At 43.9% G+C, this 26,226-nt stretch overlaps 1 protein-coding gene across 2 annotated transcripts in view; it reads right to left on the minus strand.

Annotated features, from left to right (window-relative positions):
• NPHP3 (nephrocystin 3) overlaps positions 1–12,901 on the minus strand; it is a 40,938-nt gene extending 28,037 nt beyond the window's left edge. Inside the window, exons 1-10 of one of the 2 annotated variants that reach the window (XM_077916384.1) lie at positions 12,281–12,901; positions 11,275–11,912; positions 10,906–11,031; positions 10,267–10,417; positions 8,473–8,625; positions 7,694–7,827; positions 6,149–6,309; positions 5,442–5,589; positions 4,440–4,514; positions 2,812–2,991 (exon numbers count right to left, since the gene is read on the minus strand). In XM_077916384.1, coding sequence (XP_077772510.1) covers positions 2,812–2,991; positions 4,440–4,514; positions 5,442–5,589; positions 6,149–6,309; positions 7,694–7,827; positions 8,473–8,625; positions 10,267–10,417; positions 10,906–11,031; positions 11,275–11,628 — 1,482 coding nt within the window. In that variant the 5' untranslated portion in view covers positions 11,629–11,912; positions 12,281–12,901. Of the gene's footprint in view, positions 1–2,811; positions 2,992–4,439; positions 4,515–5,441; positions 5,590–6,148; positions 6,310–7,693; positions 7,828–8,472; positions 8,626–10,266; positions 10,418–10,905; positions 11,032–11,274; positions 11,913–12,175 lie in introns of both variants that reach the window. The other variant, XM_077916383.1, reaches the window with a different exon arrangement.
• Positions 12,902–26,226: the final 13,325 nt, after the last annotated feature.

The raw sequence follows: 26,226 nt of genomic DNA on the forward strand, positions 1-26,226 counted from the left end.
GACTCGTAAGTCACGCTGAATTTAATTGGCTTGTGTCCATATTAGTATTCTTAAGGACACTGTCTTGGTCACAGATTAGCTCACAAACATAGTAGCCACCATCACACAGCAGGGGCAGGGCTGAGCTAAGCTTACTTTCTCAAATACTGGCCCCATTCATGCACCACATGGTTAATAGGCTACCATGATAAGAGGGCTCTTTTGCTCCCGACTCATGCACAGAGGAAGCAAGTAATGACCGCTGGCTTCGTGCTTATGTCAGTGTGGTGTAGGGGTTAAGAGTGGTGGACTTGTAATCTGGTGAACCGGGTTCGATTCCCCGCTCCTCCACATGAAGCTGCTAGGTGACCTTGGGCCAGTCACACTTCTCTGAAGTCTCTCAGCCTCACTCACCTCACAGAGTGTTTGTTGTGGGGGAGGAAGGGAAAGGAGAATGTTAGCCGCTTTGAGACTCCTTCGGGTAGTGATAAAGCAGGATATCAAATCCAAACTCTTCTTCTTCTGAACCAGGGATCATTGTTTATTTCCTCTATGCATGAGTGGGAGGAGCAAAAGAGCTCTCCAAGGCATGATCACAGCAAACCACTAACCATCATATGCAAACCACATAAATATTTCACAAGTAGACTTGAATGTCTGGATCCCTTTCCCCCTTTTTTTTTTAAAAAAAATCCAGATATTCAATTAGGGGTCTCTCAGCATCACGTCATTGAAAGTGCCATAGCACATGCTCTTATAACTAAAAGATTTAGTATGATTCTTCAAAATTCTGGAGGGACAGCTTTGCTTTTAGCCTAGGCCTCTCCTCACCAAAATGCAGAATCGCCTCTTACAGCCAATATACTGAAATTCAACATACCCAGAAACAGGTGCAATCCTTCCAACATTGATTTATGTAAATGTGATAGAAAAGATACATCCGCAAAACTCTTAAATTCACTTAGCATGAAACAATTTCTTCCAATGTATGACTTTTTGAACTCTAGGAGCACCACTATTCCGTGAGCTACATTTCTAAGGTGAGTACAGTGGTACCTCGGGTTACAGATGCTTCAGGTTACATACGCTTCAGGTTACAGACTCCGCTAACCTGGAAATAGTACCTCGGGTTAAGAACTTTGCTTCAGGATGAGAACAGAAATTGTGCGGCAGCAGCAGGAGGCCCCATTAGCTAAAGTGGTACCTCAGGTTAAGAACAGTTTCAGGTTAAGAACGGACCTCCAGGACGAATTAAGTTCTTAACCCGAGGTACCACTGTACATTTCCCTCTTCAAATATGCTTTCTGAAGTCTTGACAGCCAAGCCATTGTACACAATCCAGGCCCCTGTGAATGCTTAATTGCACACCCAGCTCCCCTGCGCATGTGCTGCCCCTTGATTAAAACACAGAGGGAGCACACCTCCATGTGCAAAGGAATGTATACATAGAGTTGGTGCCCTTCTTGCCAACAGTTTTCTGTTTAGATTTCTATGTATGAAAGAAACCAGTGGATTGCAGCAACAGGGTACAATACAGCAAAACCCAAACGTATTTTAAGTGCCAGGAAAGTCAACAAGACCTTCAGCCTTTTGATTCAGAAGCAGTTCCTGTTAATTTTAACAGCAGTGGTTTGCATGTAAGCAGGTGCAGGATCTCAAGTTAAAATTCGTACAGTTATCAAGCATTTTGTTTTAAAGATTATCTTGTTCAAAGGGACCTAACATATACCAGAGACTTGCCAAGTCAATAGATTACCCCCATAACTGGTTTTGCACTGTGGCTCTGAACCTCAAGTGGTTTAAAATACACCTGAATATGGAGGTTGCATTTGCTCACTTGTTTTTTGTCAGCTGTGAGCCACCTTGTGCTGGCCCGCGATCCGCCTTTTGCACTGACAGAATGAGCACCGTTGCTGGAAAGCACTCAGAAAACCTTCGTCTGGGAGCAGCCAAGACTTAAGGTTAAGTTTTTATACAGTAGTACCTCTGGTTAAGCATGTGCAGGGACGCAGGTGGTGCTGTGGGTTAAACCACAGAGCCTAGGACTTGCCAATCAGAAGGTCGGCGGTTCGAATCCGTGTGACGGGGTGAGCTCCCGTTGCTCGGTCCCTGCTCCTGCCAACCTAGCAGTTCGAAAGCTCGTCAAAGTGCAAGTAGATAAATAGGTACCGCTCCGGCGGGAAGGTAAACAGCGTTTCCGTGCGCTGCTCTGGTTCGCCAGAAGCGGCTTAGTCATGCTGGCCACATGACCCGGAAGCTGTACGCCGGTTCCCTCAGCCTATAGAGAGAGATGAGTCGGTCACGACTGGACCTAGTGGTCAGGAGTACCTTTATCTTTACCTCTGGTTACGTACTTAATTCGTTCCAGAGGTCCGTTCTTAACCCGAAACTGTTCTTAACCTGAAGCACCACTTTAGCTAATGGGGCCTCCTGCCGCCGCCGCCGCGCAATTTCTGTTCTCATCCTGAAGCAAAGTTCTTAACCTGAGATACTATTTCCAGGTTAGCGAAGTCTGTAACCTGAAGCGTATGTAACCTGAAGCGTATGTAACCCGAGGTACCATTTTACTTGTTACTTCAACAGTAAGGAAGCATACAGCCAGCTAGAATACGATCATTACATTTCCTCCTTGGTGTAGGCACATTTGGCAATTGTCCCAGAACCAACCGAATCGTCTGCCTGAGACATATGGCCTCCTTCAGCCTGAAGACTGAAAGCCTCCAGGGATGTTTGCAAACCCCACTCTTCCTGCAAGAGTGGCAGCCCTGCTGCAAGTGAAGGAAAACAGACACAAACACTTATTGTGTGCCTTAAAATAGGGCACAAGCTTACTTTCTCAAATCCAAGCTCAGAAGTTGAACTGGACGCCTGCTGGAATGCCTCCATCTGTTCTTGTTCATCGTGAGCATCCCACAGCACGTCTCCAAAAATTTCCTCTTCAGGAATGGAAGGCTCAGCACTGTCTGTTGCGCCCTTCCTTTCCAGTTGTGTAATTTCACAGCCCAGTATATCCTATGTTAGCAGAAAAACAAATCCTATGAAGAAGCAGTGAGTGACTCTTGTCTATAAAGTGGTCAGTCTCCAAAGAAGGAGGTAAAGTAAAGGTAAAGGGACCCCTGACCATTAGGTCCAGTTGCGGACAACTCTGGGGTTGCGGCGCTCATCTCGCTTTATTGGCCGAGGGAGCTGGCATACAGTTTCCGGGTCATGTGGCCAGCATGACTAAGCCGCTTCTGGCAAACTAGAGCAGCACACGGAAACGCCATAGCGGTACCTATTTATCTACTCGCACTTTGACGTGCTTTCAAACTGCTAGGTTGGCAGGAGCAGGGACTGAGCAACGGGAGCTCACCCCGTAGCGGGGATTCGAACCGCTGACCTTCTGATCCGCAAGTCCTAGGCTCTGTGGTTTAACCCACAGCACCACCCGCGTCCCTAAAGAAGGAGGTGCAGGGGCTTAAATCTACCCCAAGGACTTCTCCACCACCAAATTCAGGTGGGCTTTGGAGGAATCATCCTTTCTTCATATAGTTCATGTGTTTTAGGGATGTCCTGCCATCAGTCCAGTTCAAACTTAACATCAAACCATGGTTTTCCTACTACAGCAAATCTTGGGCTTTCTCTGTTCTTTCCTCTTCTGAGCATACAAGGAAAGAGACTGGAAGCTTCTGATGTCAAACAAAGCATTCTGCTGATGTTCTATTTCAGAGGGACACGGGTGGTGCTGTGGTCTAAACCACTGAGCCTCTGGGGCTTGCCGATCAGAAGGTTGGCAGTTTGAATCCCCATGAAGGAGTGAGCTCCCATTGCTCTGTCCCAGCTCCTGCCAACCTAGCAGTTCAAAAGCATGCCAGTGCAAGTAGATAAATAGGTACTGCTGTGACGGTAAGGTAAACAGCATTTCCGTGTGCTCTGGTTTCCGTCACGGTGTCCCGTTGTGCCAGAATCAGTTTAAGTCATGCTGGCAACAAGACCTGGAAAGCTGTCTGTGGTCAAACACCAGCTCCCTCGGCCTGAAAGTGAGATGAGCGCCGCAACCCCATAGTCACCTTTGACTGGACTTAACAGTCCAGGGGTCATTTACCTTTCTTCTTCTTCTTTACAATTTCAGGGTGGCTATTGAGAACAAGCCGGGGTCAAATCATGATTTCAGATCTTTGCTTGTTCTCACCAACCATAGTTAAAGCAACCCACAGTTTCTTGAAGTTTGCATATTACCTAAACCTGCAATTAGTTTTAAAGCGGAAGCCAAATGCTTTTGGCTTCCCTCCTCTGGCTTTAAATAAGATCCTTTAAAATATACTTTAGATATGCATATAATAATGCAATGTGTGAAGCAACCCCAATTTATGCAAACAAAAGTCAAGAACCCCATGTTGATTTACTCCTTTAAAAAATAAAAAATATCACAGCATTTATACACTGCTTTTCCACCAGACAACTGGCCTTTGGGGAAATACCTGTTTTATGGTCTTTTCCACATAATTATAGACTTCACGGGCTCCTTCCTCTTCTCCTCCCATATGGCTGATGATCTGGGGTAGAAGGAGAGAGAAATGATTCTGAAAAACTATGTTTCCAGATAGTTGTAGGTTGTTTTTACAGACCTGGGGCATCTTATTCAGAAAAGATTTGCACACTTTAAAAAAACAGAAAGTCAGTTCAGCATACTACTCTCCTAGGCAACAATAATTCAATCTCCTGATTCCATAAGAAACCTAGATGAGCTACTCTTTTCCTCTTAAAAACTGCTTCGTTACAAACATACACAAACTTAATTTACATTTTAAAATTAAATATCACAAAAAGAATTAAATGGGGTTGTTGCTTTTCAAAGGGTATGGATCATCAGGCCACGCTGCATATTTGGGTGAAGGGCTGTATTTAAAATTTGCACCGATATGCAATAACCACCCAATAATAGCCGTTTCAAACCCAGTAGTACAAAGGGCAGGAATGACAAAAGACAAAAATGAATGCTAGTAGGGAAGAGTAATTCGAAGAGTATCTTCATTCTTTGAATCCAATTAATTTTAAGGACAGAACATTTTCCCCCGAAGTGAACTACATAAACAAAAGCACATTTTAAAGGCCAAAAAATAAAAAATAAAAATCCTTCCTCATTAGGGTTCAAGGTGAAAAATATTACTATCACAGCAATCTTAGAAGCAATATCTCTTTTTGGAAACCTCAACCTTTTTTCCACTAGATATTTGTATTAAAGACAGAAACAACTATTGCAGCGTGACAGTAAACAACTATCTGGGAAGCAAAATTGATTTGGGATTGCACGATCAGGTTGCATTCAATTGCCAGAATGTGTGCTATTCCATTATCTTCCTGCATGCACTATCCTTTAAAAAAAATTTATTTAAGGAGTCACATACAAATTATGTTAACACCAGCTTCTACAAACGGTTACAAAATAAGAAAACTGATAAATGTACCAACACTCTGATTACCTTTGTTTTGTTCACATAACGAACTTGCTCAACTAATCGCTGCACAGAATCCGAACCGACTTGTCCATCTTCCAGTCGGTGGCAAATAAGCCGGGGCTTCCCTTCGGGGTTTTTCAAGAAGGCTTCTTCGCACTCATCCAGCAGGCAGCTAGATTGAAAAACCAGCATTTTTGTGCTATATACTATTCTGCTGTAGCACACAGTTTTCATCAACATCAGCCCCAAGGGTGCATTTTTTCCTACAAAAGGCTCCAGTCAAAAAGGGACAAGCCTTTTTATCACGAAACAAGCAACGTGCCTTTAAAAAACTGAGGGCAAAAACGCCCTGAGATTCAGAGTTGTAAAGAAAGAAACAAAAATGAATAAAACCAAGTGGGCCTTTTAAGGAAAACTACCCTTAGGCTGAAATCCTATAATCCTCATTAAACACAGTAAGTAGGCATTAGACATTGTGCTCTTAGTATTCTTTCTAGGAAGAATGCTAGTGTATACATTTTAATAAAGTAAGCGCACTTCAATCGGAATATGTTAGAAAACCTGAAGCGTTGAGAGAAGCTGGTTTAAGGCAGGTTCTGTATTCAAGTATTTCGAAACAAAACTGATTGAAAATATATTCCATATACCCAGGAACATCTTAGTGACATAGTCCTCTTTTACTGATGTACTTGCCTGTTTCTGTTTAACGGTTTCCTAAGCTGCTAACTCACCTTGGCAAATTTAGATGCAAGAACAAAATGGCTAAAGAGCTTTTCTCAATTTCCCATTTTCTCACAGCCTGGAAAGTACTTTCGGTTTCTACTGGAAAATGGACAGCTTGGAAGAAGTATTCCATTGTTTCACAATATTTCCGAAGTTTGGGAGAGTATTTCTGAAAGTTAAGAGGAAAATGTGGGTTTTGTTATGGGTGCTAAATTGCCATCACAAAAAACAAGACTGAGCAAGCTAAGCCATTGTTTCACTGGCATCTTAATCAGGGTTAACACAAGAAACTCTGGTTAGCAGTAATCACTGTTAACCATTAAGTCTGCTCTCAGCCACAGTCATTCATAAATGATTACTAGTAGTGGGTTGTAAGCCTGAGAGTCATTTGACATGCTGGATACCACCTTCCTTCCTAAATCGATTTATTTTCTCTCCAGTTAGCTACAAGATGCTCTGGATAATGTCAAGGACATGCCAAGAGACAGTCCCGTTCTTTTGTTTCTCAGATTTATTTACTTACAATAATTTATAACTCGCTTTTCTATACAAGGATACTCAAACTGGTTCACACAACCAAGCAAAGAAAGTACTGAAAGACCAAAATAATATATTATACAAGCACAAGAATAATATCCAAGATCACAGCACAATTTCATGCACAGTTGAAAATAGAAGAGTTTCAAATCAGTTGACGTAAGACCCAAAAGCTCACTAGAACAGCCGTATTTCCATTGCTCCACGAAACATGGGTAGCAATGGTGTCGGACAGACCCCTGTTGGAAGAGTGTTCCACAGCACTGGACCTCCCACCCACTGCACCTCCAATGGTCGCAGAATCCAGATTTCAACATTGATTTTAGTGCTCAGGTAGGTTCAAATTGAAGACAGCAGTTCTGGTTTGGAGGGGCTTGAACTTCCCTTTCTTGAAAAGGTTTGCAAAAGCCCAGGGGCATTTCAAGCTAAGCATAACTCTAATAAAACACTTATCCAGTTGCTGTACATTATACTGAGATTTTGTTGGGTTGATAGGTAAATAAATGACAGTGTGGACTACAACCAGGTGGATGGAAGTTATATTCTGATCAAACCAAAATTCAAAATAAAGTTGCTGTGTCACACAGCCAGAATAATACACTCTTTGCACTGAAGTGATTCATTGTGTCACACACCAGGTCACCAAGGCATCATAAATTCAGAAAATTCTGCTCCATATGACAGAAAAAACCCACATTATTTATGAGCCAAGTAATATATTTAAGGCTTATACTGTCTGCTCTGGTGAGTAGCAGTTCTCTATACCTTGAGGCAGACACCTAGCTCAGCAAAATGACTCATAATTACTTTTAAACTAGAAAATGGCAAGCAGTAACCTAGAAATCTTATCAATACAAAACACAGGCTCTACTAACTGGGCAATGTTCCCTGTTTCGAAAACTGTGAAATCAGGATACGGTTTATTGTCCATGTGAAGCAGATTGCAAAGTGTTGTGACAACAGAACGCAGAAAAGTGTAGAAAATCACTAGTATATCCTGCACGCATTTTTCTCACCTGGATGAAAATGTCTACTTCTTGCTGAGTCTCTTCTGTACTGATGAGATACACCCTAATTGTATTGCTCCACAAAGAGTGGGAAAACAAGGGAGTGACTTGCAGCAAACTAGCGACAGCTGCATCCCAGTCATCTGCAAACGTAAGAAAAGACAACACACACAAACACATTGTTAGCCAATTCAAAACCACCAATCAGCTTAATGCAGCCCTGCCAGTCCATCCCTCCCACCATGCTCTTCCGACAGCCACAGGGGACGGTATGCAATTGGCCTGGCCTGTCAATGTTGCCAGGCTGGAACTTAAGGGCCACAAAATGTTGCTCAATATTTCTTTAAACTGAATGTCACGTTTCGAAGCAGCGAATGAAAATATCCTGTACTACCAAGTATGTGTGCCGTAGTGCTCTCTTTAAAAAGAAAAGAAGTCCCTTTGGGTGGCTTCACACACAGAGAGACACACATATGACTTATGAAAGTGATGCCTCTAACAACCACAACAACACAACACCCATTTCCGGATAGGGAGGGAAGATTCAACCAATCAATCAATCAATCAATCATTATTTCACCAGTTTAAACCTCAATTGCCACTACAGGTCATCTGCAAAGGAGCTGGAATTTGTGCCGGTACGTGATAAAACTAAAACACTGGTGAAAAGATGAATTGTTCTGTAGGTCGACTCCGCATTTCAGCCAAAGTTTGTCTTGAAGTGATACAACACTGCAAGATTTTGTCTCGGGTCTTTTTAAATTCTTCAGAAAGAACCAAGGCCTTACCTCTGTTGACATTTGCAAATGGCCCTTCCACATCTATGGAGCTATGTGCAAACTCGGGGCCTCGGAAGGACTGCTGAAGCTGTATCATGCTGCCCATGGAAGGCTCGCTTCCCAAAGCTCCACCAGTCCAATACTCGGTCTGAGCTCCAGTGGCTTAAAAATGAAACAAGCATTTACTGATGGATACCTATTGCTTACATAGACTGGTCATCAATTGCCTAGTCATTTAGGCGCCATGCAACAATTTAATCAGCCTAAACGGCCTCGGTCCTGTATACCTGAAGGAGCGTCTCCACCCCCATTGTTCAGCCCGGACACTGAGGTCCAGCGCCGAGGGCCTTCTGGAGGTTCCCTCACTGCGAGAAGGGAGGTTACAGGGAACCAGACAGAGGGTCTTCTTGGAAGTGGCACCCACCCTGTGGAACACCCTGAAGGAAATAAGCAGCTATCCTATCTTTAAAAGACATCTGAAGGCAGCCCTGTTTAGGGAAGTTTTTAATATTTAATGCTGTATTGTTTTTAACACTCGATTGGGAGCTGCCCAGAGTGGCTGGGGAAACTCAGCCAGATGGGTGGGGTATAAATAATAAATTATTAATTATATTATTATTATTATTATTACATAAATCAAATAATGAATTATCAAAGGCAGCCCTGTTTAGGGAAGCTTTTAATGTTTGATGCATTACTGTATTTTAATATTTTGTTGGAAGCCACCCAGAGTGGCTGGGGAAGCCCAGCCAGATGGGCAGGGTATAAATAATATATTAGTAGTAGTAGTAGTAGTAGTAGTAGTAGTAGTAACGTAAGAGAACAGCTTAAAACGCAATCAGATTATTATCATTGTATAACCCAGGCTAGCTTCTGGTGTTGATATAATATCTTGGGTGTTTGGCCATTAAGGGAAACAAAGGAAAGACGCTCAGTGTGAGATGGAAAATAGTTAGAAGGACAAAGCCTGAGTTTAGGAGTTGCAGTGATGTGACCAAGAATTAAATCAGCAAGCTGGAGAGTCAGAACAGTATTTGAGAGCAACTGTTTGATTTCTGTTTGAATCCAAGACTGCAGCTATAGGAAAATTAAAACCTTTTTGGGGTGTTAACGCTGCAACCCCTCCATCATAGGCTCAGGTTGTATATATGTGTAGATAAAACTTTATATCATAAAGACACCGCAGTCTCTGCTGTGCCTCATTTCCAAAAGGAAACATGAACACCGGGGAAGCGCCTAAGACCCACGGAATCTTGCACTGCTAGGAGTTTGGGGTGGGGTGCAACATTACATTTGGGGGCCAAATAGCATCCTTTGGCAGTGGTGCACGTGAGGATCACTGTACAGCGATACTACAATTTGAAATGGCTTGTGTGATGAGTTCATGGGTGGGTGGGTAGTAATTTAGCAGATTATCATTGTTTAAAAGTTAATATTATATTGTAGTTTTTTTAATCCACTAGGAATAGAAGCTTTTTGTCTATCTTATGCTACACATTTATACAGTGGTACCTCTGGATGCGAACAGGATCCGTTCCAGAGCCCCGCTCGCATCCTGAAGTGAACGTAAGACGCGACTGCGCAGATGCTCATGTCGCGTTTTGCCGCTTCTGCGCATGACGTCATTTTGAGCAGATGCGCATGCGCGAGCGGCAAAACCCGGAAGTAGCATGCTCTTTTGCTTCCGGGTCACCACAGAGCGCAACCCGAAAATATTTAAGCTGAAGCATATTCATCCCGAGGTATGACTGTATACATTTTCCCCCCACATGACTGGCAAAAGCAGCAGGTTAAAATTCTTACCGGTAACCTCCGTGCTGCTGTCATCTGAATCCGACTCCTCAGGATCAAAGACTTGGATGCCCTGGGCCTGCAGCCTCTGCAGTTTTGCCTCCAGATCCCGCTTAGCCCTCAGTAAATCCTGAATTTCGTTTTCCTTGGTTTCTCTAAAAATCTATATAAAAAAGTAAGGTTAACTATATGAACCTAACCACCAGCCAGAATTTACAGCTGTTCTAAAACACCACTTAATAGTATGTGAGAGTCCTTTCATGCTGGCATGAAACTAACACCCGCTGGGACAGTCTGATGTACAAGCGACAGGACCCTCAGCCCCCACCACGACGCAATGTGAAAGACAGAAGGAAAATAAGTAGACACAAATGGGAACTGCAACAAAATCTTGCAGTGTGGAGTGGGCCTGTTTAGGGTTTTGGCCACTTTTCCTTCTTCAAAATGCTCCATTCGATTCCTTCCTCTAGTTTTGTGTTTTCTCCCATTAACAGACACTCAGCATACATGTTCAGTGCCCACTGAGTTGCAGGGAGGTCTCCCCTTGCATATTCCCCAAGCATATTGATACTTCCTTTTTGTTTCGCAGTCCTGGTTTCAAAAGCTACCGGCACTCAGCACCTGAATTGGCTGCTAGAAGGAGCAATTTACCTTGAACTGCCTCTTGACTTTGTCCCGGTCGTGTTCGAATGTAGCTGCTCTCTCCATGGCTTGATATTTGGCCTCTAGAGCACTTTCTTTCTCTCGAAGTATCTTTTGATAGGTTTTCTGAAGTGCCTAAAAAAAGACCAGTGTTATTGAGAGAGAGAGAGAGAGAGAGTTTTCCCTAGGATGAAAAATTACAGCTAAGCAATGGTTTTGACTGTTAACGTCTAAGTGTCAGAATAGAAAAATTGGCAGCTTGCAAGAAGCTGCTCTCCAATTCCAAAGCGGTGGTGTTGTTGTTTTATTATGTTTGGTCTTGTAAACCTATGCCTCTTTTTGCTAGCCCAAGATGGCTGTCCCAGCCTTTCAAGTTACCTGTAGCTCTGCCCGAAGTCTCTTGTTCTCCTTATCCAGCTTGTTCTCCTTTTTCATCATAGAGGCCACCTCGTTGTTCTTGCTGATGCGGAAGATCTCGTATTCCTTTTTCAGGCGCTCGTACTCTGCCATGCATTCCAGCTCCTGTACGGACGCTGTGGACTTGAAGCTGGCTCCGATGAGGCCTCCAGGCCGCGACGTCCCCACACGGCGGAAGGAGCTGCGCAGGAGGCGGGCTTTGGGCTTCACCTCCACGGGGATCTCGCAAGCTTCGCCACCGCCTCCCTCATAGGTGTCTTCAATCACCTCCCCGACCGTGCCGATGGGGTTCACCAACGATGAAGCAGTCCCCATAGTGCCTTCCTCAACCCCGTCTCTTCTTGATGGAAGTTACTGCCTTACTCAAAGGTTACACCAAAATGCCAGGCATTCACCCATCCTCAGTATTTATGCCAAGACCTGCAACTGCAGCTTTAAAGCTCTGTGCCAGCCCTATAGCCACAGATCGGCCTCCATTCTCCCATTCCACTTAGCCATGAACTGTTCCAAGGTTGTCCGGCTGCTTCAGCAAGCCAGCAATTTAGGTTCGCAACATGGCCAGGGTTTTTTAATGCACAGTCTTCTGGGCTCTGCATCTTCTAGATATTCAACAGGGAAATCTTTTTAAAATTTGCAAATCAGCATGTACAGATGAAGAATGACAACCCTACTCCCCCTGACAAAAGTTTTTTTATTTTTATTTTTTCTTAAACCCCAACACACCACCAAGCGCTGGATTCTCCTCCTGGGTCAATTCTTACACTGCCCAGCCAAGACTGCAGCCACATGGTAAAGATTTTGTGAGTCTAGCCATCAGTACTACCACACCCGACTTCTGAATTTACCCAGCCAGCTGACTCACCGATAAATGTCTCCTGAAACAAGTCTGGGTGAGTCTTCTTTTCGGTCCACTTTCATCCCCGGCACCGGCTGACAGAACAGCAGTGCAGCCCTTAGACACACTTACCTGAGGGCAAGCTCGTGTGAACTCAATGGGGCTCCCTGCTGAACAGACACGCGTATAGGATTTGCAGCGCAAAGCCCGTCCTGTCCCGCTCTCCTCCTAATTAATGCACGCTTACTAGGGGGGCGAGTCCCGTCGACTCGCAAGTAAACCCGCGCGCAGGGCCGGGCTGCATTCTGACGTGACTTTCCTAAAAGGCTGAAACCCTCCTACCGTCCCAGGGATGACCCAAGACTGCCCAGTCCGGGGAATATCTCCACCCCTCTTGCTAGAAAGGCAGAAGTCGCCAAAAGTTTCCCAGAGCGCCCGATGCAAAAGGCAGGAGGGGCCAGGCGCGCTTGACCGCCTTCCTCTGTCTGACTGACTTTTTGCAGCTCCCTCGCTGCTTCCCGCAGCAACGGAGGGGGAGAAAGGAAGGAGGGAAGGGGAAAGAGGGAGAAGGAGGAGGAGGAGGCAGTGACGTGGCTGCTTCTCCCTCCCTCCCTTCTTCCTCGGGCAGCGGACGGAGGCGCCGTCGAGGGAAGAAGGCGCAGCGCCGGTGTCTGCGCTCGCCCTTTCCATCGCGCGGTTGCTTCTCTTTCTCCCAACTTTCGCAGCTCAGCCCCATCCGGAGGGTTTGCAGCTGGCCAGCGGCCTCAGTGTGCTTGAGTCGCAGAGTTGGAAGGGAACCTCAAGGGTCATCTAGTCCAACCCCGTTCCCGCCCCCCCCCGTCCCCATACAGGAATCTCAGCTAAAGCGCTGCTTAAGAAAACCTCCAAGGAAGGAGAGTTCACAACCTCCCGAGGGAGACGAGGTGTCTGTGACAAAAAAATGTCTCTCGCTCAATGTAAACAAACTGTGAAAAAAAGACTCTTATGAATTGATAGACGTACCTTTTATATCTGTTTTGTAGCACACGCACAGAAAACCCTTAACAAAAACTATTTTTTAAAATAAGTTCTGTCAGAGGTTTAGTCAAATCAAGTCATTGCTGGATTTACGTATAAGCTAAACAAGCTATAGCTTAGGGCCTCACTCTCTTGCCCCCCCCCCAAAAAAATAAGGGGGGGGGAACTGGATGTATGTTTCCAAAATATAAGATAAAAAAAAACTACATACAGCATCAGTGTTTTGTGTAGGCTCCTATGATATAAGTAATGGGCCTGCTAGCCTGCTCCCTAAAATATCACTGGTTTGCTCATTTCTATATTTAGGGTGCCTACATTCTGCATGTGCAAATGGCTTTAGATACCTATTAGGTCTGTAAATTACCATATAGCATATCTTCCACACAAAAAACAGTGACAATTTGTTGTTGACAAAGGACAGCTGGACATATAAAGGGCCCCATTACCTTCTGTAGCTTAGAGCCTCATCAAACCTAAATCCGGCCCTGTGAATCAAGTCCTACCCTCTAAGTCTAAAGCCATGTGGCAAAGCACATTGCTTCCCAACACCACCCAAGATCCTGGGAACTGTAGGTTAAAGGTGCTGGGAATTGTAGCTTGGTGAAGGGTAAACTGTGGGGCACATGATGGTTTGGGAGAAGTCATGTGCTTTAAATGGATGGTGTGGGTGTGACGGTGGCCTCAGATTTTAGTGGAAGAACAAAGCGCATGTTTTTTGCACTTCTCACAAATCAATGGGTTTTTTTGGGAACAACCGAAGGAGGCAGCCCATTAATTACAGATTATGTACTTTAAGAGACTTCATTGAGGATGATTGTAAACTGGCACGTAAGAAAATGGCTGCTTCCTAAACATAACATAGCAGATGATTTTGCTGTGCAAATAGGGCTCCACACGCTGTTCTCTGAAGTGCAATGCAACCTCGTCCAGGGAAACATGCCACATGTATTATTCATCCATGCAAAATGAAGGTAGATTTAGAGCTTTGATTGTGAAAATAAAATTGCTGCGATCATTCACACATATCGATGCTGTTTGTTGGTAGGAAATTACCCAGAGCCCAGAATTAAGCAGATGTTCGGTTTGCAAAGCGTACCAACCCAGCAGCTGGCTGCATTAGTATTTCAGAAGAATTTCATACAAAGAGGTATGGAAATTAACAAATAAATAATATGCATCTGAAAGTAGACTTTTAGAGAATGGGTTGCTGGGTTCCTAATTTCCATGTTAGGGATTCATTTTACACCGAGTGCTATCCTTTCACCATTTATTTAGGAATTTTTCCAGAAAATAGGGATCCCATTACAATGGCTTTATTAGCAACTGCTTTAGATAGGCAGTTCAGTACAGCCTTTCAAAAATACTACTGTGCTGCATTCAACTGAATATGAATTCAAACTGGGACAAACCAAATTGTGTGATGGTCAGCAGACCACTCATACTTGGCCCTGGCATTCTTGGCATCTGTCCTGACAGGAGTGACCTTGCTGCCTCAGGCTTTTTTTATAAAAACTCTGAACAGTACTGGTTGATTGGTTTCAAGCCACCATTTCATTTCTCACAATTCCCCAAACAATTGGGGGGAAGTATCGATTTGAATCCCCGTGACGGGGTGAGCTCCCGTTGCTCGGTCCCTGCTCCTGCCAACCTAGCAGTTCGAAAGCACATCAAAGTGCAAGTAGATCAATAGGTACCGCTCCAGCGGGAAGGTAAACGGCGTTTCTGTGCACTGCTCTGGTTCGCCAGAAGCGGCTTAGTCATGCTGGCCACATGACCCAGAAGCTGTACGCCGGCTCCCTCGGCCAATAAAGCGAGATGAGTGCTGCCGCAACCCCAGAGTCGGTCACGACTGGACCTAATGGTCAGGGGTCCCTTTACCTTTTATAGGAAATTAAAATGGTGGCTTGCAGGAAAGCAAGGGTATTTTGGGAAATGATACATGATTAGATTTTTTAAAAAGATGTTTAAAATGAGTATATCAAAAAAGCATGAAGCGTTTCTGTTAGGGATTATAGGAGCAGAAAAAATGTTAAAGATTTTTTTATGTATATAGCAACAGCAGCTAGGATTTTTTATGCACAGAAATGGAAGAAAGAAGTTCCTACCAAAGAAGAAGGGATAAGTAAGATAATTGACTATGCAGAACTGGCAAAATTAACATCAAAATTAAGAGAATCTAATGATGAGTGTTTTATGGAAGAACGGATGCCTTTTTCGGACTACTGAAAGAAATATAGTATGATGAACTCATGAGCAGGATTTGAGCTATGAGCAACTAAGTAAAATTGAAGTAATATTGTAGTTTTGATTTGATAGATAGAAGGTAGGGTGCAGCTGAAGGGGAAAAACCAACTCCATGGAAAACGGGGTGAGAAGTCGACAAAAAGAAAAGATGAAATTATGTTTTGAATGTTGAAACTTAATAAAAAAATTGTTTGGGGAGAAATGGAAATTAAAATGGTAGCTAGACTTACCCACCCAGTTCTATTTGGTGCACAGTTCTTGCCACCACTGCCAACTAAATCCACTAATTGATGGACCCCTACCCAGACACTCCTTAACCTGGAACCAGATCTACTGGTAGTGAGGAATATATAGCTGAGCATTTTTCTTCTTCTTCCAAACTCAGTGACGGTAATGGATGGCTTTCCCACTACAGGGGAAAAAATGCTTCCTTATTTGCTATGTTCATTTGCCAATGACTTGACATAACCATATCACATGGCTAGACTACTGCATTTTGCAGTCTTTGGGCTCCACTGTTTGCTGGTTTCCCCTTCTTTTTGTGCCTTAGGATACCCTCCCCCCATTCATTTATTTACATAAGGTAAAGGTACCCCTGCCCGTACGGGCCAGTCTTGCCAGACTCTAGGGTTGTGCGTTCATCTCACTCTATAGGCCGGGAGCCAGCGCTGTCCGCAGACACTTCTGGGTCACGTGGCCAGCGTGACAAGCTGCATCTGGCGAGCCAGCACAGCACACGGAACGCCATTTACCTTCCCGCTGGTAAGCGGTCCCTATTTATCTACTTGCACCCGGAGGTGCTTTTGAACTGCTAGGTTGGCAGGCGCTGGGACCGAACGACGGGAGCGTACCCCGCCGCGGGGATTCGAACCGCCAACCATGCGATCGGCAAGTCCTAGGCGCTGAGGTTTTACCCACAGCGCCACCTGCGTCCCTGTTATTTACATAACTGATAGCAAAGCAGTTCACACAATTGACAATAATAAAATCACACACCCACACCCAAAAAGCGAACACAAAATAAAATCCAATGAAATATTAAGAAGAACTTCAAAACAGAAATACTAAGCAGTGTGATCAGAAAATTAAGAGCCAGGGGAAACCTGATGAAACGAGTTCTTCTCCTTATGCTTTTTACTTATATCTGCTCCATCTGTCTCTTGTCTACCAAAGCTTATGCTGTAATAAGCGTATTAGTTTTTTTAAATGCCACGGGACTGCCTACCTGCTGTTTTTACTAAAACAGATTTGGTTTTCCATCTAGAATACGCCTGTTTTTGAAACTCAAAGAATCAAGTGGTGATTTGAGCATTTGGACATGTTCTGTGTAAAGGATGCATGAGGTTTATCAAACCACCTGCTGTAGAGCCTATCAGGAATCAGAGGAGCTGCTCCAAACACTCAGGAAGTTGAACATCTAACCCAGGAGAGATTTCCCTTTTCATCTAATGAAACGAGCTCTTTGCTAGATGCTCCCACTGCCATCTGGGTTCTGGCAGTAGGCCAGAATTGGCCCTCCCTATGATGCTGAACTCTGCAATGCCTATCATCCCCGGCAGGAGCTGATGGAAATTGAGAGTCTAATGTCTGGAGGTTCCCCATTCCTGCTGTAGGTCAAGACTGGCTAAGTCAGTCAGCAAAAGCCCAATGGCCAACCTTCTTGCACCCAAAGGTTTCCTATTTCCCCACTATCTCCACAGCCACGTAGTTCCTTCCAGCCAGTGAGACTGAGGGAGCACAGGATCTGAGTGACATTTTTGATGCTGGTTTTCCTTAAGGGCTTCTGGAGCAACCTGTTTAGAGCAGTCCAGGGAGAGGTTCGCTGATGGGATTCTATGTTTGCTCTGATTCCATTTATGCTCTTTCCAGCTGCCAAGCATCCATGTCCTATTATACACAGGACAGTCCTCTGTTTGAAGGTCTCTCTGTTCCAGATCAGGTTAAAGATCAAAAACCCTAAAAAGGGAGAGGAGGAGGAGTCTTGAAATTGCCCATCAACACTTAGCACCTAGAGCAAGCACACGTATCAATCATCCAATCATACAGTCTTGCTCACTATTGTGAAATATATTGTACGTCTATTTAGAATATAGTAATTATGTCTAAACATATAGTCAATCAGTGCTTTTTTTCTGGGGGTACGCATTCCCCTAAACATTTTGTGACTCTTTGTACTTTTGTCCATTTACTGTATTTATTTTTCCAGATTTGAACTATAAAATAGTGATTTTCTTGAGTCAAAATGAGAGTACCCCTAAACATTTTTTTTAAAGAAAAAAGCACTGCATACGGTTATAGATGCAAATTAGCATGTGGGAATTTCATGCAAAGTTGTGCCCTTTTTTTGTCCTCTGTTTTGATGATGCATTCCCGCTTCTTTGTGGATGTGTTAGGGGCCACAGGAAGATGAAACTGAGTCACCTGTTAATCCGTTTTCTCTCGTAGGGATCTGGGCAAAAGTTGCCCAGTATTTGCCCAGTAAAGGTAAAGGGATGCCTGACCATTAGGTCCAGTCATGGGTGACTCTGGGGTTGCGGCGCTCATCTCGCTTTATTGGCCGAGGGAGCTGGCGTACAGCTTCCAGGTCATGTGGCCAGCATGACTAAGCCACTTCTGGTGAACCAGAGCAGCACACAGAAACGTCGTTTACCTTCCCGCCGGAGTGGTACCTATTTATCTACTTGCACTGACGTGCTTTCGAACTGACGGCAGGAGCTGGGACCAAAGAACAGGAGCTCACCCCGTCGCAGGGATTCAAACCGCTCATCTTCTGATCGGCAAGTCCTAGGCTCTGTGGTTTAGCCCACAATGCCACCCACGTCCCCTACTCCTGGTCTATAAGAATAACCAATTTTTAAAAATAGATGGAAACAATATGCAGATCTGATCAATTTCAAGATTTAGAACTCCTAATTAATCCAATATAAGAGTTCGTTTCTACCCTACAGCTGCACTAATAAAAATGCACAGGACAGCCCTGTGAGCTACCTAAAAAGGTGTACCATGTTATTTCTTTTAAACAGGTAAATTGTGAATACAAAGAGTAGTTCTTCAGGCAATGATATCAACACAATTTAAGGAGCAGATGCAGCCTTAGACTGCAAACTTAGGCACACTGGTATGAATTTAGTCCACTGAATTTAGAACAAACTTCTGGGTAATAATGAGTAATCTCATTCCACAAGAACAAGATCAACAGTGCTGTGACACTGTGCTCTTGAAATTCAACAGCATCTATCACTAGAGGGCAGCAAGACTTAGGGAATAAATGGGGAGTGGCTCTGTGTGTAGAAGGGCAGGTTTTCCAAAGAGATTTGGATATTTTGCAAACACGCTCAAATTATGGCACAAAAGCAGCAGCCAGAGAGTGCCATTCCTTCTCACTGTCTGGTTTGGGCTAAGGACAGAAGGGAGGGAAGATCATCTCTTGAACCCTGTGGAAGGTGAACAAGGACTGACTCACCAAGTGACCTCTACTATCCTAGCATCTGCAAACAGCCCACCTAGTGCATTTACGAATTCACCTGGTGGTCCTTTGTCAGGTGGGGCACCTAGAAAAAGGAGGCGGATCCCCAGACACACTGTCCTTCCTTTGCAATCTGAGGGCCATGTTCCCTCCTGAGCAACTTTCTAGGGGCCATGTGCCTGTGCCAGATGGGGCCCGAGGCGAAATGCAGGTGCAGCAAAACGACGTGAATCTTTGTGCAATAGGTGACATTCCAGCCAGGCACACATAACTCTCAAACTGGACAAAAGAGAGGCATTGTCACAGTTCAAAAACACATCCCAGCCAGTTAACAGCACACGAAGGAGGAGTGGAGCAGGGGCATTGACATATCAGAATCTCCGCTCGACCGAGGTGATAAAGCTCATCCTCCTCCAGCCGAGTCCTCCAGAATCGCCTCCGACGATAATTAACGACCTGAGCCTCTGGCTCCAGGCACATCCCATTCAGCAGAGAATCAAAGCAGCACGCGGAAGTGATGAGATTTATGGCTACATGGCTATGCTTTATTTTCTAAGCTACGCAGACAGAAAAAAATACATCGTCTCTCTGTGAGAGCAGAGTGCAACCGAAAACAAACAAAGGAACAGGAAACCAGTAACGTCTCATCCGTCTCCCGTGAGACTTCCAACAGTATGGAATCCCAGGAATGTAAACAGAGTCCTGTGACTCCAAGCACTGCACAGTGGCAACACACAGAAACCAACATCACATGTGTGACCTGGGAAGAGAGAGCCCCAAAGCTGGATAGAAATGTCGGCGGCTCCCAGGTCTAAGGTTGACTGACCCTGTGCTGCACTCAGAGATGGCACCTTTCAAAGCCCTATGTGGAGAGGCTGGGGATTGAACCTTGGACCTTTTGGGTGCAAAGCAGGTTCTCTTACCGCTGAGCTAAAGCCCTTCCAATCACTCTTAAGGAGCAGAGTTCAAGGCCTAGTGTCTGATTCAAACAGGAACTCTGTCCACCTGTCAAGATTCGTGGGATTCCACTTATTTACCTTAATTGCAACTGATGTCAAGTGCAGAAACAGGTTTGGTTTGAAGTGCTTCTGTGTGATAGCGTGAAGCAAGCCTATCATTTTGACAGCTGCCAAATGCCAAGCAAGAATTTGAGTCTTCACGCTGTATCCTGTGACTCAGCAATCACACTTGGTTTCGGTCTTGGATGCAGCTCACTGATAAGTCTTGCCCCCTCCCTCTGTTTCATGAACGCTGGGCCGTCTGTCCAAAAGTGTGTCAGAACTGCAGCAAGAGAAAACATCTCTTTCAACGTCCCTGTATGCATAACGAGCTGGAAAATATGCAACCGTTTCATCCCGAGTTTGTGCCAGCTTTTCGTAAAAAGGATACATTTGGTGTTTGCCCTTATGCAAAGCAAATCAGGGTTTAGGAATCAGCAGGACATCCGTGGTGCCGTTGAAATGTCATGACCCGCTGATTTGCACTGATAAATTAAGCTATAAATCCCCTGGTTGGCCTTAGGCAAGAGGCTGTATCTCAGCTGCAGCCCCACCACTGAAGGAACAGAGGGCTACAAAATGCTTTTGTCAGACAAAATGCTGGGTCAGACGAAAGGTCCATTTAATTCAGTATTCTTTTTCTTGCAGTGGCACAGAAGGGCCATAGGAATATTGTTCTATATATGATCCCAAAAACTCTTTGAGGCATTTTCTCCTCTCTCAGATGTTACAGAGAAGGTGGAGAATGTGTTGCTTAAGCAAATGAAGATAAGAACAAGGCTGGCAGGGCCTCTCAAAATTTTGTTCAAGGTTGCAAAGAGATAAGGAGGACTCAGGAATGCCCGTTGCTAATATGCCCATGTAAGGAAATAGAAACTTAATATACATAGCTGTCAACTTACAGATTTGAAAATAAGGGACCAGCAGCCAAAATAAGGGACCTGCAGCCTCACCTGTTCCAGGCACTCCAGTCTTCCTGTCCTCCTGCAGTCTGGTCAAACTCATTCTGGTAGCTTTGAGAACACTGTTCAACCAACTTTGTAACCAGAGGTTCAACTGAATAGAATCTGAATCACATGCACCACAAGGCCTATGCAGCCTCAACTTAAGATGGCTCCCCAGCCTGGCTTTGCACTGCAAAGTTTGCAGCACCACGTGCAACAAAATGGCATCCAGCATTCAAAAACTCCCTCAGCTTCCATTAACTAGCCACACACAAGGCATGCAAGCTAGCTCCACCCCCAGTCATTCTTAGACTTCTTATCGGGTGAGCAACACAGGCAAGCAACACAGTTGGAGCCTCCCTCCTCCCTGGCTGGCAGGGAGGGAGGAAGAGGAGCTGCTTCCTTTGAAATTTAAGGGACATCATTTGAGGGACATCCATCAATAAGGGACAGCAGCGGGGCATGGCGCTGGAATAAGGGACTGTCCCTTCAAATAAGGGACACTTGCCAGCTATGTTAATATAACTTTCAATTTCCCAGAAATCAGGTGGTTTACAAGAAATCAGGTGGTCTTGTATTCTGCAAATGTATAAAAAGCTGGCTTGCTCAGAATTGAGTGTGCAGACTGCGAGCTTATTGTGCATCACCTTTGCTATGCATATGCATTTCAAATAAACCCTGTGGTACCCTGCAAGGTCGTTTTGCCACTTTGTGTGACTCTGTGCTCCGGGGACCCAATAGCAGACAAGGAAAACTTCCGGGTTGGCGCCATCGCCGAATGGCGGACTCCCTCCGAGCTCCGGAGGGAGCCTGCTCGGCAGGGGCTGGGTCCTACCGCGCCGGCGACGCGGGGACCCTTAAAAGCCACGGCCACGGAGGCCGTGGACATGGAGACTCGGCTGGCACCGTTAGCGCCCTCCCGACTCGTGAAGGAGCCTTTTTAAAGGCTACGGATCGGGTGCCGGGGAGAAGCGTGGTGCTTTGAGTCCTCTGCTATCCCTGCCGAGCGAAGCCGCATGCCATCCGGCGGAGAGCGCTGACTTCTTCCATTGAGAATTCGGACTTTTAACAACAACCCGTGAGTAATTTGGAAACCGGGTTCAAAAGGAGAAAAAAAGGAATTTTTTTTTCCGGATTTGATACGAGCGGGGGGGGGGGGGATCCAAAAAGGAAGTCAGTCCCCCTCCCTACTGTAAACATTCTAAAACAAGGATTGGGAAACCAAGGTCCAAAAAGAACTGTATTTCTGATAAAAACCAAGAATTCCACGATGGGAAACTACATGAACTGTGCTGGAGGAAGAATCGAGGGAGAAGGAAAACGTAACCCCCCCCCCTGGGAACCGGGGTGATTGAGGAGAGAGCCTGGTGAAAAGAGCCGGAGATTTTGACAGCTGTCAAAGTAGCTGTCAAAGTCGGAAATTCAAAGAGGATTTTATTATGAGGACTTTGCGGGTTAAATTTGTTACAATTTGCTACAACTTGCTAAGATTTGGATACAAAATGGCGAAAACATGGATAACAATCGGACTTTTGGACTAGAGAAAACAAAGTTACAATAATCCCCCTAGAGGAGTTTCGGGACATTACAAAGATGGTCGTAAGTGGAAAAATACATTCGGAATTTTACAGGACTGGTTATCTCCTGGGAAAGCTGCAAAACTGAAACAGTATTTTGTCTACAGGGTGTTCACGCTAAAGGAGACAATAGAATTTTCTATTGAAGAAAGGAAGGGACTGAACGCAAGTTTTTGTTCCTGAACAACAATAACCCCTGCAGAGCTACTAAATTTCTGAATTAGAACGTTTTAGCAGCGGAACAAGAGGAAACTGGACTACAACTTGGAAAGAACAATGGGGGGAGTTTTACAGTCTTAAAGATTAAAGACTAAGGAATTAAAGGCCCTTTGGGGCCATTTCTAGACTTCTAGATTGGAGACTCGAAGTTAAATGTCATAAAAATAACTTTAAAAATAATTCTAAAAAAGAAAAAAACCTGCAAGGAGTTGGGGGAAAAATGTGATTTATGGACTTAAGAATTCCAGGCAGACAACATAGATTGGTGGACAGGGGGAAATTAAACCGGTGAAGGGGGGGGGGAGCATTAGAATCCAAAGGCTTGCAATTATTTTTTGAATTGGGTTTCTTGTTTCTACTATACTTTCTATTTCTTACATTTCTATTCTGTGGGGTGTTTTTACTATTTTTTTAAAAAAAGGGAAATTGTGGAATGAAAATGGGGTGGGCCTTGGGGAGAGAACTTTTGTCTTCTTACTAAGGGTATTGATGAGGATTGTATAAATTTAAATTTGAATAATGGTTTAAACAAATTAAGTTTTAAACTAGAAGTGAGAGCTTGTGGAGACAACAATATGAAAGGGGAATATGGTAGGGGTGGGGGAGGGGGGGCAGTCCCAGAAAGTGGATGAAAATAAGGCTCTAAATGTACTTTTATCTTTTCTTTCTGTATTCTGAAAACTTTAATAAATATTATTTTTTTTTAAAAAAAATAGCAGACAAGGAAAAGGTCCTACAGCACAAGAGAGGTATGCTGTCTCTCACGATTCTGTTTTAAGTATCATGGCCAATAGCCATTGATCCACCATGCATTCATTCTCCTTATCCCTTCCAAACCCCTCTAGTCATTGCATCCTGGATTCCATAAACAAATTACTTATGGTGTGATTTCACAGACCCCTTGGCATGTGCCAGAACATGTAGAAGGTTCAGAGTGTGAATGGTGGCAGGCAGTGATGCTCGTGCAGGCATTGGAGGAGAGGTGGGAGCTTGAAGACATGGATGCAGTATTCACATGTTCCTAAACTGAACGGTAGCTTTTCAGCTTGAGATAAGGCCCCTTGCTATGCCCCTGTGTTTTTTTCTCCCCACCGCCACACACAACACATAAGTGTCATATAAAAACAGTGTGCCTTTCCCCCCTTCAGTAATATTGTTTTATCTATGTGTGAATATATGCAAATTCATTCAGTTGATTAACTGAGTTAAACTTATATGATTTAGCACAGGGGTCAGCAAACTTTTTCAGCAGTGGGCCGGCCCACTGTCCCTCAGATCTTGAGGGGGGCCGGACTATATTTTGGAAAGAAAAAAAATGAACGAATTTCTATGCCCCACAAATAACCCAGAGATGCGTTTTAAATAAAAGCACACATTGTTGTCATGTAAAAACATCAGGCAGGCCCCACAAATAACCCAGAGGTGCATTTTAAATAAAAGGACACATTCTACTCATGTAAAAACACACTGATTCCTGGACCGTCCAAGGGGCCAGATTTAGAAGGCGATTGGGCCAGATCCAGCCCCCGGGCCTTAGTTTGCCTACCCATGATTTAGCCCATAACCTATCCTACCTTGGCTTTAAGATCCATCAATGAGGCTCATCTCGTTCTTCCACCTCCAGATGAAGTATGCAGTTCAGTAACCTGAGACAGGGCCTTCTCGGTGGTAGCTGCCCTGGTTGTGAGATGCCGTCCCCCTTGAAGTTTAATTGGTGCTTACATTGCTTGATTTTCTGTGCCACCTAAAGACTTAGGTACCTCTTTGTCCAAGTTTCTTCTGGTGGGGAGAGGGGCTGCTATAGTGAGGCCTGGTGTGTTTATATTAAAAGGAGACTGTGTAAGCCTATGGTAAGATTTCTGTGTTGTATTAATGTTACTGTGCATATATATAATTGTTTGGCATTTAAGGGCAGGATGGAAATGTTTGCTACTAACCCCAAAATGGAAAACGATCGAGGTCCCAACTAAAGTATGGCAACGTAAGCTGATGGAATATGCACAGCTTGCAGACGTAACAATATAGAATAAGAGAACAAGAAGAACACACATTTAGAGAAGATTGGACAAAGTTTATTGAATATATGGGAAATAATTGTGTACAACTGAAAATGTTGGCAGCATGCAGCAGTGTAAATAAGTTTAACAGTGTAAATAAATTCAACAGTGTAAATAAGTTTAACAGTGTAAATAAATTCAACAGTGTAAATAAGTTTTGATTGATGTTATAATGGAATACTAAATGGTTTAGTTTATGTAAAATAAGCAGGGATTTATGGTATGCAAAATGAACCATGGAAAGAGAAGAAGGGAGGTCACTGACATTTTAAGGATGTTTAAATGAGTATTCAAAACTGTAAAACAGAAAATTTAATTAAAATTTAGATAGATAGATAGATAGATGATAGATAGATAGATAGATAGATGATAGATAGATAGATAGATAGATAGATAGATAGATAGATAGATAGATGATAGATAGATAGATGATAGATAGATTAGATAGATAGATAGATAGATAGATAGATAGATAGATAGAAAGATAGATATGAAATGTTTGCTACTACTATTCATACTAATAATATGATTGATTGATTGATTGATTGATTGATTGATTGATTAACTAAATTGCAGCCTTTTTAAAAAAAAAGAGTCTAAAAGTGGTTAAAGAAATGGAATTTAATGTCCTCTTTTAGAACAAGCAGTTCCCAAAAATCCTCTTGTGAATGTTCTTGTAATAGGTTATCCATGTCAGACCTACATCTGCCAAGTTAACACAGTAAAATGTGGTTTGTGTCAAGCGATGGTCACTGCGGGACGCACTTTACGAGTCACCTAACTTAGCTTTGTGACAAAACGCTTGAACATGTTTTTCTCCCCCAATATGCCATCTGTAGCATTTTAATTTTATATGGAGCTTATGCCGTGAAATGTGTATATAATTTGAATGATGTGTCCCTGTAACAACTAAAATATTGTCTCAGTTTCCCCCCAGGTATAACTGGTTAATAACCAGGGCTTTTTAAAAAATGAAACAATTCTGAACACCTCAATTACTTGTAAAGCCGAAACGTGATTAGTCAAAAGATCATGGTTAAATACTTCTGCATGACACGGAGTTAATGGAACCTAGTGTACACTGAGCAGTTTTAAACCATCACACAATTTTTAAACACCACAGTGGGCAGTCAGGAGGGTAAGAACAGCAAAGGGGCTACCTGACTTTTCTCCGAAACATTTGAAGCGGGCTTTTGCATTAACTCTGTAGGGAGAACTTTAGATTGAAAGTGGAAAGGTCTGTGATTACATTTCAGACTCATGCCACAAGGCATTTTACTTCAGGAGTGCTGTAGCAATGAACTGTGACCGGAGGAAAATGGGAAGTTGGGGTGAAGGAAGAAGGATTGAGGGCTGAGATTTCAGCTAAACGCACAACCCCAAATGCCAATGAATTCACAAGCTACACTGTTGTGGGATTCTTTATACAGGCATGTATTGATTTTTAACAACCAAGGCCTGCAGCAAAACGTTGTATGTGTCAAGGGTGGCCTGAAACAAGATGGCGGCATCCTCTATTCCAAGTACAGAAGTTGACCAGACTGGCAACTGAACCT

This window comes from Podarcis muralis, chromosome 12, assembly GCF_964188315.1.
Source record: "Podarcis muralis chromosome 12, rPodMur119.hap1.1, whole genome shotgun sequence".
Classification (NCBI taxonomy): domain Eukaryota; kingdom Metazoa; phylum Chordata; class Lepidosauria; order Squamata; family Lacertidae; genus Podarcis; species Podarcis muralis.